At 33.1% G+C, this 17737-nt stretch overlaps 1 protein-coding gene across 1 annotated transcript in view; it reads right to left on the bottom strand.

The window, feature by feature from the left end:
* The window catches only part of Glut1 (Glucose transporter 1), a 258641-nt gene that overhangs the window by 26152 nt on the left and 214752 nt on the right, over positions 1–17737 (bottom strand). The window contains 2 exon segments of the mRNA XM_036359051.2: positions 209–346; positions 2332–2497. Of these exon segments, the coding sequence (XP_036214944.2) occupies positions 209–346; positions 2332–2497 (304 nt within the window).

Here is a 17737-nt window from a genome sequence, read left to right as displayed (position 1 = left end):
ACTGTAAAAGTAATAAGCAAGTGTATGTAATTCGTGTACCGATATGAGAACCGATTGTATATAGTTTTTTTTTTGTTGTTTTTGTTTTATAAAGTTTTGAATTTGGTTGATTTGCACGCATAATGAGATTTTACATTTTGTTGTACATGAATATAAATGAAATTCAAGTATTAATTACACAACATGGCAAATAATTTAAGCTACAAACTTGTTCTAAAAGTCTTAGCTTCCGTCTGTGTGTGTGCTCCTCCAGTCTGTCGACGTATTCGCGCAGCTCTTCGATTTCCTCTTTAACTTGTTGCACGGTGTCTAATTCGTGCTTGATCGCCACCATGTCACGTTTCACCTAAAATTATGGACAAGTTGAGTTAATTTGGTGAAATTGTAAAGTATAAATATTGGTTTTGAAAGTAATATTTGAAAAAATTTCATTAAAACTTATACTCTTCTTTAATACAAAATATATATACAAGTATATATATTTATATTATATTAATACTCTTAGAAATAAGTTGTATGCAATTAGGTGTAGTTTTTATTTGGAAACAAGTAACTCTTCTGATGGTAGTGAAACAATATGATAACACTAGACTTAGTTTGCTTTCAATATGGTCGACTTGTTTCAACTATTGTGTCAGATAACTCAAGAGAGAGGGAGAGAGAAATAGAGAAAAAATACGATTTTTTTTTATCACAGAAGTCGTGATTTCAAAAGAATAGGGATCAGGATCACTAAAATTTAGGAAATATGGTATGTAGTATTTTTGAGCCACGTAATATTGTATTTTTCAATTGGATATAGCTTGGTTTTTGATATAATATCTGAAAAAAATTATCTATTATACATAGAATGTGAAGATTTGGTATCATTTCATAAAAATCATTATTGAGAACTGAAGTATTTCTTAAAACTCCTTGTTGTTTCTAATTGTTTTGGGCGCCAAGTGACAGCGGAGTCGCAGGTAACTGCAAAGCTGACGAGCTGGCAATAAATCATAGGAACGGGTCGGAGCTACTCTCTCTTCGTGTGTTCTACAACTGGAAAGCTGGGCCTCACGGGCTACCATAAGTTCTTGCGTTGTTACAAAATGTTTCTAACGCACAGTGGATCGCAAGATGTCTAGTGAGCTCTTCGGGGGTTGTAACTGGTCATTGCCCTATTCGGATCTGCTCTGTAGATGTAAGAATTTTACCAGATGCCAGTTGTAGAAGCTGTTTGAACACTTTCTACTCGAGACCTAATAAGGCATAATCTCCAATTCTTGTAGATTTGTATGTTTCAGAACTGTAATGTTCTTAGGTGATTTTCAATTTGTAAAAACTGAATAAAGGCGTCCCAGTATGATCCTCATCTTTAGGATTAGCCATAGAACCTAACCTAAATTCAAGCCCGTGGATCTTAATGTTCCTAACGAAAGTGAGTGAATATAAAACGGCTAAAAAAAGTTCATACTAAATTTTTTAGTTCACGATAAGTAAACAGATATCAGACGTAGGGAAATTTTATTTATATATATAAGTATTCATACAAGCGTTCAGGTTTAAGTCAGCGAATTTGTGAAAATTTTACTCAATATAAATTTATAGGTCTCATTATAGGAAACACATCATCATTGAAGTGCATCGATCAGCACTTTTGTTTCCTTACTTTTCGAGCAGATAGTGTTAAGATAGATCGCTTGAGTATGCATTTATTTATTAGCTGATTCCTTTTTGGCAGCAAAATCAGTTCTTACTCTCGCTCTCAAGTTCTTACGCTTACGACTTTTGCTCTCTTCAATAGGTTTTTGTATCAATAGCGTTGTAGCCTGGTTAACTATAAATAATGTTACAGTAATCTGTAAACTAACATTTACAACTTCTCTCTTCTCAAAATTCTCTGGTCTGGTCATATGTAATTTAAGAAAAACTATCTTGTCAATAAAGCAAGTGTAATGGATAACAGAGCGCAGAAGTAGCTGATTTTCTTAACTAGAATTGCTTTTAGCACAGAGTGTTGACCTGCAATATCAATGTTTTTTTTTTGATAGCTGTCATTTAGATACGAAAAATTGAATCCAAAATTATATTTTTTTTTAAATTTATTTTTAAATGGCAAAAATAAATATTTCTTATTAAAATTTATATGTATTTAGGTGAAATTAATACCACAGAAAAATTATATCAGTAAGTTTTTTAAGGAATTAAATATATATATATTGAGTAATGAATACTTTCAACGCTATCTACTAAAAAATACTTTCTTATGCATATTCAGTATTCACAAAATTTTCTCTATACTTTCATCAAGAGATTTATTTCGATATGTACGTATCTAAACCCAAAACTCACCTCAGACACTTCACTTTGACAGCTCTCCACGGATTTGGTCAGCTCCTGTAGCTGTGTACGTATTTCACACAAGGCGACTGTCGTCTCCAAGTGTCGATCGCCTCTTTGAAGCTCATCCAGTTTAGCTGATAAATTCATGCTCATCACGCTAACTTGCTTTTGCAAACTGTCGCGTTACGTTGTGCAACGTTGTGCGGTACGGTGCGGCGACAATTGGGCGACCATTCAAATACAATTACATGTTATTAATTTGATTGGAGATAATGCAGTTGCAGCAAGAGGTCGGCAGCAGACAAGTTGATAGGCGACAGTTGGTGTTGCAAGCAGGTGATATGCATTGTTGTTAATGTTTTTGTTGTTGTTATTGATAAGTATCATTAAATCACGGTTACAGTTGCAGTTGTGCAGCGGTCCACAAACACACACACGCACGCATTTAAATACATGTGTTGCACGTTGCAAGTGGCACGTATTGCAAATGTATGCGTGTGTTTAGCATTATTTATGTGAATATATATGGTTGTGTGCGTTGTTATTATTGTTTGACAAGTGATGGCGGCGTTGTGTGGCACACAAATAACGGTGAAATTCCGGCGCACAGATTGTCACGGAAATGCAGCACCGAAATCAGAGCGCGACATTTGTAGATGTATGTAAACATGTTGATATGTATATATATATATATTGTTGATATATATGTATATATATATATATATAGGTATGTATGCGATTTTAGTGATTTCATGTTGTACATTGCAAGTCGCAGTTGCAGTTGGCGCGGCAAGAAATGGAAAGATGTATTATATATATAAGTAATGTGGCATGAACTGAGCACTGCAGTAATGGTAAGTTAGTTAAGAATGCTAGAAATTTGTTTACATATTTACTGCAATTATGAGTGAAAAATGCGAAAATGCAATTTATTTACAAATATTTATGTATGTACTATGTATAAAAAAAGTATATATGTAACATATGTATGTACGGAAAAATTACTTTATATGCAATTAATGTACGAAACGCGCTAAGAAAGCAAGAAATTTAGGCATTTCACGGTAAATAAATGCAAGTATATATATGTACAAGTGTATATGTATTTTTGTAAGAAAAAATATATGGAAAAAGCAGCGTGCCTTATTTATGAGTTGTTGCACGTGAAGCAGCTATATTTGTGGCAGCTATGCATGTCAAAAACGCTATTTTTATATGTTTAATATATGAAATATGGATATGTATGAATGCATATATGTACATATGTGTATATACATTTGTATATGTATCTATATATTTTTATACCCTGAACACATTTTTATTTGACGAGATATCTTCACAAAATTTAGCATGGCTTATTGTTTAAGGCAACTGTACAATCTGCGAAGAAATTGTTAAGATCGGACCACTATAGCATATAGCTGCCATACAAACTGATCGATCAAAACCCAGTACTTGTATGGAAAACTTTTTTATTTGAAGAGATATCTTCATGAAATTTAATATAGATTTTTATCTAAAGTAAAGACGCAATATCCGAAGAAATTGTTTGGATAGGTTCATTATAGCATATAGGTCTCATACAAACTGACCGATCGCACTCAAGTCCTCGTATGGAATACTTTTTTATTTAAGAAGTTATCGTCACGAAATTTGTTACAGATTATTATTTAATGCAGCGCTATAATCTTCGAAGAAATTGTTTAGATCGGACCACTAAAGCATAGAGCTGCCATACAAACTAAACGTTCATGCAATACAAAATGCAGGTGTGAAGGGTATTATAGCTTCGGTGCAACTGAAGTTAACGTTTTCTTTTGTGATTCCATATTTCCATAGCGTTCTTTTTTTGTGCCCTTTCCTAACTAAGTATTATTGCATAAATCACACGAATAAAAACTTAGTTCACCGTTGCCGTTGCCATGGCCTCTGCAAATGAATTGAAATTCCAGCCAAAGCAAAGGAAAAATGAAAACGCTAAAGCGCTGCAGCGAAAAGAAATTTATTGCATTCTTATTATTATTATTTCATGTGATTGTTTTATTGTTGTATTTTTGCTTTTTTGCTTTTTTTCTTTAAACATTCTCCAGCACGGCATAAAAAGCATGGCAATAATAATAGCGTAGGCAATCAAATGTAGAAAATAACGGTTTTTAAAATTCAGGTGAAATAGTGAGTTGTGAAATGTTGATATTCATAAATTCCAACTGAAGTTTATATGTTGTAGCACACAAAATATGCTGTAACAAATTATTTATATTAACTGCAGCCGCTTCCACGTGATTGCCGCATTAATGGCTGAAGAGCGCCGAGTTTGAGAAAGCTTTGATTTTTCTTTGTTCATGTTTGTTGTAAGGGTAAATATATAAAATAAATTTATGAATTAATTCTTCAAAGTTGTAATACAATTGGCTGCAAATTTTCTTAGCCTCAACGCTTTGGTAGAATAGAAACAAAACTTATTCGATATAATAAGAAAGTTTAATTAATCTTTAGTCACTTTTCTGCTCGCTAAATTTGAGTTTTATTGTCATGTCAAAAATTTTATTTGGAACGGCAAACAAAAATTAGCCAGTTTAGTATAATATACAGAAATAATTATTTGACTCATCACAGCGGTATAAGCACATACTAAGTTATTTCCATTTGATTATACCAATCTAAACGATTTATATCAGTGCTTTGTTCGATTTACAACTCGCCAAGCTTTGATTTTCAATTTCGTTTGCTGCAAACAACGAAATCTGATAAGAGTGATCAAAGTGCGAATTATCTTACAGCAAAACAACAAGTGATTAAGGGAGTTGTGAAATTGAAATACAGTGTTGGGGATTATAAAAGGAGAATTCCGTGGTCTCGTATATCAAATGGAAATACAAAAGACATAAAGACATATATGTTATCTAACTGAAACTATGAATAAATAAAGCATATGATTTTTACTAGCAAAAAATTCTATAATAGTTCTTCCAAATCTATATTTTAAAAGCGTTTCACATATGTTCTTAACAAGTTAGTGTTAGAAGCATAAAAAAGTCTCTCCAAATTATTTATGGATCGACTTAACACATACTGGGGGATGCTCTAATGTGTTTACAAAAAAAAAAAAACATTCTAAAGAATTCAGTAAAAAGGCCGATCTTATATTTTTCATTCGCATCATTTCACATGATGAAAACTGAGCTTTTGGATATGACTCTCTAAATCTTAACCAGAAAATAGCGAATAGCCGCCAAAAAAGGTTTTAAGCCAAGAAACCATATCAAAATCAGTTGAAAACGACGACTACCTTAATCTGTGGCTCCATTATACAATACTATCACACTTATTTGTATTTTATGTAAAATTATTGATCTTTTTATAATTTTGAAATTATATATTTTGTCTTGTGGATCTTGGGGTGGTATTTGAATCAGGTTTTTCCTTTGTAATTTATTTAAATTTTTATTAATGTTATAGTTTGCTTTTGTTTTACCTTTCATATTAAGTTAATTGTTACAATTTTGACACCATTGTAAGGGCTTTTCAGGGGTATGATCGAATGTATAGCAGATTTGACTTATATTCTTGAAAAGTCGAATTTTTTACCTTGAAAAGGATAACGCGGATTAGTTCCCCAGTTTTTGAGAAATCGATCTAAAATTTTGCACACGTGCTTTTCCGCCTAAGAAGCAGATTGCTTGTGAGAACCGCCGGTATAGGAGCACTATATTATATAACTGCCGCACAAACTAATCGATCTAAATCAAGTCTTTGTATGGAAAACCTTTTTACTTGCCAACATATGTTGACGAAATTTGGCAAAGATTATTGTCCAGGACAATGCCATAAAATCCTAACATGTTGCTTAGATCGGAGTACTACAGCATATAGCTATCATACAAACTGATCTTTCAAAATCAGAATGAAGAACTTTTTATAAGATTTTATGATATAAGAAATGCACCTGTCAGTGGTATTATAGCTTCGGTGCAGCCGAAATCAACGTTTTATCTTGTTTATTACAAAATTATCAGACTTATACTTCTGCATTCGTATTTAGCACAACAAAGCTTTTATTCGTAGCTTAGATTAGTAATAAACTTCCTCCATAACATTTAATTTTCTATTGTTTATTGCATATCCGCTTATAAAGTTATTTGTATTATTTTAGATTTTAATTAAATATTTATGTTTAACAGAATTTCCGTATTTCACCTGTGCGAAAGAAATAAGGAATGTGTGCTGTGTCATTTCAAAGAATCCAGCTGCAGATTGTATACAAAATCGCAACAACATTCCATAACAGCACAACAGCAAAGCGGAAAAACAACTTCGAAAACAAAACATTTTTTATTGTTGTTGTTTTTTCTTCCTTTCGCACGCACATTTCATGAAATTCAGGCAGCAGCATTTCCTGCATCCTGCATATTTTATCCTTTGGACGTGTGGCGCGAACAATGCAAGGCGAAAACGATAACAACATTTACATTATGGCCTACAAAATGAAGCGATTTAAGCACTTTTTATAGATACACACACACACACACACATTTCGTTGCTTGCATTTTTTAATCCAAATAATCGCAGGTAAATGCGTAAATTTGCTGATTTTTATGCAATTGTTGGTTTAAAAATATTTCTTTTCAACATAATTTTTTATGTTTTACCCATTTTTAACACCACCTAAAGGGCCAACAGTGCTTTTTATAACAGTCTGGTTCATAACCACGATAAAAAGTGAGATACAGTTATCGAACTATTGGCTCGATAGATATAGCAAAGTTTCACTACTTTTTGCAACCATTCGAAAATAGATTACAAATTGAGGACGATGAATCCAGTAGATTTCCCAAAGTGCTTGATAGAGATGAAAACCCAAAATTATCTAGAAAATGAGTTTGGACTTTGAGATGTATTGGGGCAAATAACAAGTTAAGATATCAAATTGGGTCTTGCGCAATTTCGTAGTCGATCAAATCACCGTGATACAAATCCTCTCTTCTCCCTCTTTTCATTAAGTTCTAAAGGCTTAACTAGAAGCTCTCTACTGCGGTATAACTAATTATTGTATTTAAGGTCAAGAGAGAGAGAGATCAATATGAGAGGAATAAACAACAGAAGAAAAAATAATTCAAAGCGAAGCATAAAGCTAAGATTCTGTTCATTAATTGCAGGAGTTTACCATCTACTTTCCTTCTAACCTTAACTGAGCGAGTTTTGAATTAAGTGCAAGAGCGCTTCGAGATAAAACTACATAATTTCTAGAAAGAAAGGTATGCCTTTAAAGATGTTTTATGTTCCAGAAGGCTTTGTAGCAAGTTGAAATTGGAGTTGTAAAAAAACATAAGCATTTTATAGGATTTGCATGAAACAACTATGAAAAAATTAAGAAGCGAATGCTAATAATAATGGACGTAAAAAAAATAAAAAAAGATTTGAAAGGAAAACGAAAGACTAAATGAGTATCATAAAAATCTGTAAAGCTGTTGAGCCACAAGAAAAAATTTTTTGCACGGTTGAGAGTTTCTTTACCCACTTGCCGCCTACTCTTGAACAGCTTTGGTGGCTCAGCGAGCAAGTTCAGTTGAGCAACCGAGAGTATATGTGCGTTCACAGAGTCCTTTTGACAAGAGGTGAATCGTAAAAGATTTAGCGAGCTTCTTGCGCTCAATAATGTGGCGCTTTTTCTATGTTTGAATTTTTACTTGAATTATATTCGGTACGGTAAAGCTCAGTACCAGTGAGAAAAAATCATCTCAGTACTTTTCTCTTACCAATCCCGCTACTTTATGAAAATATGAGCGTTTAGTTTTGGTCTTCATACATTTTTGGCAACAATAATGATAAAACTACAATTATCCGAGTACGATCACCGATGGGAATTAAGCCACAAAACTTAACCACAAAAACTAAGTTAACCTAACGTTAGTGTGAGATGTTAATGCGAACGCCAGGGTATTTGAGTTACAATATGACACTGTGAATGAAAGCTTCGACAGGACTGCTTTTTTCAAATTTTGTTCTAAAAAAGTAAAATAATCTCCAGAAGTTTTAAATTGATAGTCTGAAAAAATTTTCAGTTTATTATCTGGTTCAAAAAGTACTAGTTCATAACAAAAGATTTTTTAGAAATTCAATATTTGTTCAGGTTCTGATATGTAAATGTATTGAGGTGTTAAGGTAGAATTAACTTTTACTTGGCTCAATAAGTGAATATGCAACAAAAGAGGTGACATTACAAGAACAACAACAACAAGTCACACTTAAGCACCGGATAAGCAAAGGAAAGAGCACATATGACGCTTTAGCAGAGACGCATACATGCACACATACATATATGTTACAACGGCATTGTAAGAGAAACGTGCAATGCGACAAAAAGTAACAAAGTTGCCATATCGAGCGCAATGCGAGTGCACATGTGTACATACGATATACAAGTATTTGCATACAGCTGTGTGTGTGTGTGTTTGTCGTTGCACGCAAGAGTTCGTAAAAGTATCACAGCGTATGCGGCAAGCCAAATGTCATGCGATTTATCGCTGAATATATACCTATATATATATGGATATGTGTTCTATTGTATATGTGTGTGCACCTACACACATACAGCTGCATTTGCATACGGACATGCATGTACCATATTTTTGCTGGAACAAAACAGTGCAGCATTTCCACATTTTGTAGGCACACTTGTGTCATCTTATCTCTGCAGCCTGTCAGTTGTTGCTTTTGTTGTGCACTGTGTCATTGTTGTTTATGCGGTGGCAGCCACCTGTAGGCTGCGGCAACATATTAATTTTACAAGTTATGTTCTATGCTTTTTTCCATTTCTATTTATCTCACTGCTGTTGCATTTTTCACACAAACACACATACACACACACATGCATGTTTGTATGCATGTGTGCGCCCCTCTCACTTATCGGGTTTATGAGTGAATGCATTGTTAAAGGCGTAAGAAGGTTGGTTTTAGGGCGATTACATGCAAATGCCATATATTTCATTGTAATGTACTCTTAGCATTGCATACTTTTAGGATTTCAATCTCGTGTGCCATTATAATTTATGCATGTGGAACACTTTTCTAAGTCCATTTAGTTTTTTCCCCCCTTTTTATTTGAAAACAATATAACCGAACAACAAGTTTTCTGTTATTTTACGCAGATATTGCCATATAAATATACCGTTGGCTGGAGTTTGTTGTTTGTAATAAATTCGCAAAAATTATTGGCATATGCAGTGCAGAAATGCACAGACATTTAAAATAAAACAGAAGTAGTATTGCAAATACATGAAAGTAAATGTTCATATATGACTCGAGGGGACGTAGAAATATCTGGGGAATAACAGGACTTAAGTACAAGCGACAACAACAACATAGAACCATCAACGAGAATTAAAGTCCTCAATTATTTGCTTTTTTTCAAAAATATATGTTTTCGAATCACTTTTGGTTGATTGGGTATGTTAATAAGCAAAATTGTCGCATTTTATTTCTTCTTTAAATTCACATTTCTAAAAAAAAACTGCTTATTAAAGACAGCGAAAACTTAGTCCATTTTAATTGATAAGACTGAAAACCCAAAAAATTATATATCTTTTATAAAAGACTATAATTGAGTAGATATAATATTAAAGACATAGCTGCTTATTGTTTCGAGAGTCGTATCAACGGAATCAGAATGGAACCAGATTTTTATCCGACCAAGGACTGACAATTCAGCGTTATTATAATTATTCACGAAAATTTTTCTGCCGGTTCAACAACAACAAAAATTTTTTATTTAATATTAATAAATTGTATTTGAAAACAACAACCGAAGGTAAGGTTCTAAACAGTCGATAATTTCTCAGAAAAGAGTCAAATCAAGTGAGTTATTTACATTTTTTTAAACTAAGTCCCTTCTTAGTAGCAATTTATCTTTTTATAATATATATCTCAGGCTTTATTTTAGTTAATTAAACCGATCTGACTGAAACAGTGAATACAGTATGCTGGAGGCAGATTTCAACTAATTTAATTTTATGAAACCATATAAAATAATACCATGAATATGGTAGTTAGCAATTTTTTTTAACGATTTTCAAATTCTAACCACTAAAAAATATATGCACAAAATACTGTTTTATGGAAAGTAGGAGTAGCTATGAGTCCAATTGAAATATTTTTTAAATTAACCAGGTCGCTTTGGATTTAGTACAAATTATAAATCGGTTTCTGAAAAAGTGGGTGAAGTCATTTTTCCAATTTAACGTTTGAAGTTAAAACTATTTACATTTACTAGCTTCAGGGAGATGTAAGAATCTTTTGTTGTAGGTAAGAGAGTAGAGTCTTTTGTTTTTTGGGTAACATAGCGAGAGAGTATACATAAAATGTCTTAAGTCATTCGGGACTCATAGGTAGGCTTGTGTCGAAACTATTTTCGAGATTATAATTTTTAAAATATTGTTAATATAGTATAGTTTAAGTCTATGAACTATATGGTACAGTATCTTGTTTTAACTTCAAGAGATAGCACGTAAGGTAGCCATGTATATTCAATAACGACGCTGTTTAGCAGTATCTGTAGAGATTATGATATTAAGATCAGCGCCATCTGTAGACTTCATGTTTGTCAGAAATTTTTAGCACATTTGACAAACTTACGTGCTTAAGGATGGAAAAGCATGACAAAGAGATTTTATCAGAAGCTTTTATTACTATTTATTTCCGCAAATATATAGCCTTCACATAGCTGATGGCTAGATTACTGTGCGTGTCAGAAAGACATATTTTGCTTATGATTACAAGAAAATGTGATTGTGAGAATTTGCTTTTCCACTTGCGTAAGTAAATTATTTTAATGACCAAGTTCAGTTGGGTAACGAGAATATTGTGTAGTCGCAAGGTTTTTTTTTTAAACGATTTGGGTGGTAAGAGGTCTAGGGAGCTTCTTGCGCTCTGTCAACTAGATAGCTAATTCAAACTGGCGAGATATCAACAACCTCTCAAGATTATATGTGGCGGAAGTTATGCTTACGTTTTTTTATCAACTCAGTTCAAATTCTTATGTGCACCTTCTATACATATCCTCTAAGCGATTTTGTATATTTATTTTTTACAGTATATAGAAAAAATTATTCAATACAAACTACCTAAGGAACTATAAATTTAGATAAAATGTGTGCTTTTAAGCGATAATTCCGACATCTAAAAAAACCATGAGTGATGGTATTTGCAATTGTAATATTAAATCAAAAAGCCCTCGAACTTGTGTGCAATTAACTACACAAACAACAATATTATAATATTATATATTATCCCCGCTGCCGTGAATTTCTAAACCCTCTAAAAAAAGAATCGCGTAATTATTTACAATAACATAAAAATAGCAAAATCTGCATAACTATTTTACCCCACCGACATAAGTTCATACATAAGTAGTTGTTGCTTTTTAAACAACAAACGTTTACTTTTAAATTCCGCCCGCCCACGCCCTCGTCTGCGGCCATTGGTGACCACCGTGTGCAATCGAGTAAATGCAGAGAAAAAATATCGCAGATAAAAACTGAGCGCCGTAGAAAAATACGAAATAAATTATGCGAAGATGGTGGAAAGCGCGCCAAAGCGTGCAATGAAAACTAACTGACAACACATTGCATTTCGCTTTTTATTTCCACTTCATTTGACGGCAACAATTGTTGTTTGCGCGAACGGTGACAGCGTGTAGCTGCGACATTTCCGCTGCTGCCTCACCCTTGACCGTTGTGAGAAAGCAAAAACATTTTCTATGTGTATTTATGTATATATGTATACATACATTAGGGTGAGCAAAAAAAAAATCGTTTTTATGAAATATCGAAATTATGAAAAAAAGGTTGCACCGAAGCTATAATACCCTTCACAAATACAGACTCCTTACAACAACAACTCATCAAAAGAAAAAGATTTCCATACAAGCAATTGATTCAGAACGTTCAGTTTGTATGGCAGCTATATGTTAAATTGGTCCGATATCGGCAGTTCCTTCAAAAAGAATCATCTTGGAGAGAAAAGAATGTGTGCAATATTTCACATCAATATCTCAAAAACTAATGGACTAGTTCGCGTATATTTTTAGACAGACAGATGGATATTGCTAAATCGACTCAGCTCGTCATGCTGATCTTTTGTATATACATTTTATAGGCTCTCCGACGTCTCCTTTTTAGTGTTACAAACTTCGTGGCATATAATATACTCTGTTCAGGGCATAAAAAGTTCAACATGATATTTTGCTAAGTCGACTCGTTCAAAAATTATTTAGGGTCAAAATCCAAGCTTAAAACGTAAAATATAATTTTTAAGATTTTTTATACTTTTTTTTACAGAATAATGCATCAAAACATATAACATCTAATTTTTTATTTAATATGTTGATGTTATCCGTTAAATTCATAGAAAAATGTATGTCATCCGCACGTTTTTGGTTTAAGAAAAAGAAATTAAAACAGTTTTTTTGACCCACCCCAATACACATACAACTTTATGTGTGTCACATCGAGCGACATTTGCCATTTCTTTTGCACTGCTTCGCAATTCATTAAGTGTGGAAATAAATGAATGCTTTGGCGCAATTTGTAGCCATCGACTCGGCAACTCAACAGCTCAACAGCTTGGCACTTGAAAGTCGCCTCTAAACGCTTCGCAGGCGTGATATCAAATGACAATGTTTAGCGCTGCTACAAATAGCTGTAAATATATTTATGTACATATATGTGTGTGAATTAAATGCCAGTGTCGGCAACTAGTCCCATTATTAAAGCACATTTGCCGTTAGCTAGCAATCATAAATAATATTTTTAATGTCAACACACACATACACTCACACACATACATGTATATGCATTAATGCAGCTTCCTTTGGCGTCGGTACACTAACAATAATAATGAGCGCATAAGACAACGCTCGTTCGTTGGACAAAGTGTGGCGATTGAATGGCACGATGAAGTGTGCTAAAGCATATATTATAAGCATATCTTCTTGACTTGTATTGTTTATGCATTGCACCATTGTATGCAACGCAGCTATGTTATGCATATGTATGCATGTGTGAGTATGCGCTCGTATAAGTGCAAACAGCGTTATGCCTGCAAAGCACATTAATGTCTTGAGATGAGTTGGTTTCATGATAATCTGCTATAAGGTTGAAACAAAGGCAGCTCATTTCGAGCACTCATAGCCTCATCAACACACACACACACACACGAAATCACACAATGGACAATGTATGTAGATACATATAAGTATGCACAGTATAAAAGCGCTAATAACACTGTATATGTGTGTGTGTAAATATTGTAAGCTGACGTGGCCGCAATCGCTTGTTTAAGGTTCTAGGCACTACGGGGCGTATGTGTATTAAATATTGTGTGCTTGAGAGCTCAAATGAAAGAGGTTACAGTGGGTTGAGAGTGAGCAATTTTGTTTAGTATTTTTTTCTGCATTTTTGGTTTGTCATTCAAAATAACGTATTTAGTAACGGTACTCTTGTTTTGGAAATACATGGTTAGAGTGCTATGATGAACTTTTGGACTTTCATTGCTTTTTAAGACAATCAAGTCAAGCAATACATGTAATATCAGGAATCAAATCCTTTATTGTATTGCTTAATATATTTTATTTTGACTCTATGACAATAATAAAACAGGTATGTTAGCTATATTTTATAATAATTTCTCTGTTTATCATTCAGCGATCAGAATTTGCTTCAGATGGTATTGGATGGCATTTGATTCGTTTTTACGCTAGCTATTAGCTAGTGGGTGTCCGATATGAATAATTTCCACAAAGATTATACCGTTGCCTTACACGATAATCCATGCCAAATTTTGTTAAGATATTTTTCCAAATACAAAAGTTTTCCATACTGACTTGGACGACCAGACAGGATTTAGATCGTTCAGTTTGTATGGGAGCTATGGTATATGCCATAATAGTTCGAACTGAACAATTAGTTCAGGTATTATACCGTTACCTTAAAGAGTAAGCCATGCCAAATATCATTAAGATATCCTATCAAATAAAAAAAAAATTTCATACAAAGATTGGATTTTATTACATCAGTTTGTATGGCAGCTACTATAGACAATATATGCTACAGTAGTCCAATTAAATTTGTTTCAAGCTCTATCGTTTGAGAATGAATATTTTTCGAAACAAAGGTGAAAGGTACATATTTTATAATATATTTGGGAACAGAGGCCATACTCTCTTCATAATGAATATCAGGGTCGATATTGCTTTGTGAACTAGTTTTAAGTCTTAAAAAATAAGTTTAATACTTTTTTTCAAGTAACTGAATACATTTGAATTTCTTAATTCTACATATTTTTACTAATTTAGTATTTTTATTTTTTAAATTTTAACATGTAAAATTATTTTAATATTGGGATAAAATTTTTTTTTAAGAAAAAGTTACCTTTAAAATTTCTATAGAATTGTTTGGTTTATGTTTTTAATTACAAAAAAAAACTACTTCTTGTTACTCATCTCATGAATTAAAAATTAACCAACTTTTTGTTCACCCTTGCCCCACTGTGCCTTCTCATTCAAACAATAAGCGTTATGCCAAAGATGAATTGCTATAGTGTGTGCGTGGAGTGAAGCATTATATTTAAGCACACAAACACACACATACACATACAAAGACATGCTATGAGAGTGTATGCAACGATTACACTTGACTTTATTAATACTTGTAATGAAATTGTGGTAGATTACGGCATATACTTCTACACGTATTCATCCATCAAACCACATATCTTTCGTGACGGTATAATGTACACACACGTACATGCATGATACACTTCGAAACACTCAATTACGCTGCACACACATTCAAGCGCTGCAAAAAGTTGATAAGAAACCACAAAAGTGTTTTGTTGTCTTGCAATTTTATGCACAAAATGCACTAAAAAGTTGGTAACGTAGTTGCGTACTCGAATATTTACATATGTATGTATGCAACCAAAGTTGCAACACTTGCATAGTCACAAAGCTGAGAACTAAATATTTCTATGTGTGTGTGTGTGTACTCGCTTTTGTTTTTGCCATTATCATTATTGTTTATTATTGTACTTGTAGTATTAAGCGAATGTGTAGCGTTTTTGTCGAGTGCATTTTGTGGCAAGTTAATGTCACTTTGTCATAGCATTAAAACTTGCAACAAATTCAATGCAACGCAATTATGCATACCGGGTGGCAGAGATTTCAGAGTCAGAGGCGCACAACTGCGCACACATACACACAGATACATCAGTATATATTTTATTAAAATAATATGGCTTAAAGTGTATTTGTTGTTGTGGCACAGCAGCAACAACACCGTGTTGCGGGTCGGATTAAAGCTGAGGTCAGCGGTAAATTTAATTGCAACAAGTCGTGTAGTAATAATTTATTTATGAAACGATGAATATAAATGGGCATAAATGTGGACACTTAATTTCCATGGCAGCGCCTCTCTTCATTTATACGCACGTGCAAGTGTGTGTGTTTGCTTGAAGTAGTTGTTTGCCGTGATACTTAAATTGAGTGGGATATTTGCAAGCACTTGAGTAGCAGAGGTGGAAGAGTGACGCCGTGGAAGGAGTTAAATTCCTATAAATATTAAGTGTTGCTCAATTTTGCGGTTGACAATGACTTGGCGGTATCCTTTATTGTGGCAAACTGCACTCATAGACTTGTCGCGTAGATATATATATGCATATTAGGGTGCCCGCTATTTCCCAAGCAGATTTTTCATTGCAGACGCTTCTTGTAATTTCAGTTTTTGCCCGAAAATAAATTTCTAATGCACAAAAGCTTTTTATTTTCAATGTACAACCTGCCGTAATCATTTTAATTATAGAGTTTTGGATATTTTGCGCTAAACAAGTAAATTTATGACCTTAGGCAACATATATTCGAGTACAAAATTGTATGATCTATAAAAGGGTGCCAATGATTTTTTCTATTGAGCCACTCCTTTAAAAGTTAGACGCAGTTAAAGTTATACATCATATGATCTGAGTGAATTATAGACTCTGTGTTGCTCATACGCCATGCTGTACCTTATGAATACAATATATTTGATGCTTCATTTTGACTAGGTATGACTTTTTAAGAAATGCTTTTAATGAAAATATCAATAAAACCTTTTTTGTAGTGCAAAACTTTTGTATTAGAATATCACTTTTTCAAAGCCTTCCAGTTTAAAAATTTAATGCAAAATATAAAAAATTACCATATTAAATACATAGAGTAATAAGAATGTGTTTAGGTTGGTTTAAATTGAAAATAAAGTTGGCTTGTTTATGTTGGACAAAATCTTAAATTTCAGGGGACGTTTACAAAAAAACAAAACCAACTTAAGAAATAACGTAAACCCTTATATACATATATGTCTATACATAAGTATTTAGGTGCAAAACATGAAAGTTATTGAGACATTTGATAATATAATATCCTCTAACAACTTAAATTGAATGTCTCCGTCAGGCAGTTTTTACCACAATTCACTTTAAGTTATTTAAATTCACTATAATTTATTTTAATTTAATCACGCCATCAATGCTGTTGTTGTGTGCTGCAATGAAGCGCTTCGAAAAAGTTAAATTGCATGTCAAGTAGTACTATTTGCAGTGTTGCAACATTTATTGATTAAATTTGTTATCGGTATTTTGAAATGCTTTAATTTGATGATGACAAGCGACAAATTAAATAAGGACGACGGGCATTAGGCTTCGGACGTGTGTGGCGGCAATAATGCATTTCATGTATTTTTTTCTATGTGAACTAATTTAAAATTTCACAAAAACTCTGGCTTTAATAATCAAATATTAAGTTCGTTATAAATGTTCGTTCTTTTTTTACCAGACTTTTTTTAGACTCATGATCTTCACGCAAAAATGCTACTAAACGAGTCCACCCTTTCCATAAAAATCATTAAATTGGTTTGCACCGAAACACAGGTGCATTTCTTATAGCAACTTTATGTATATGTAAATCTGAAAGCGATTATAGTTATATGTTATATAATGCTCATTTTATGGTGATATTTTGTCAAATGAAAGAGCTTTTCACACAAAGAATTGATTCCGATCGTTCAGTTTGTATGGCATCTATGCCGTATAGTGGTAAAATATTTACGATTTCGACAAACGAACAGTTTCTTGTATGCAATGACGTGTGTCAGCTCGAGATCTCAAAAACCGAGAGACTTTTCGACCTTTCTTTCGGTGCGTCTCAAACTGCAAGACAAAGATAATACATGAACACAGTACAGGGAATAAATATAGCTGTTAACGTCATCAATTTCTTATGCACAAGTATCTATTTTTAGTTTGTGGCCTATGGTTCTCCGCGGAGCCATAAGATAGTGTACAATATATACATATATTTAAGGCAGCCAATTCTCTTATTTCATGATTA

This window comes from Bactrocera oleae, chromosome 6 (genome assembly GCF_042242935.1).
Source record: "Bactrocera oleae isolate idBacOlea1 chromosome 6, idBacOlea1, whole genome shotgun sequence".
Taxonomy (NCBI): Eukaryota; Metazoa; Arthropoda; class Insecta; order Diptera; family Tephritidae; genus Bactrocera; species Bactrocera oleae.
Note: the sequence above shows the minus strand (reverse complement) of the source record. Positions and strands in the feature narration are given on the sequence as shown.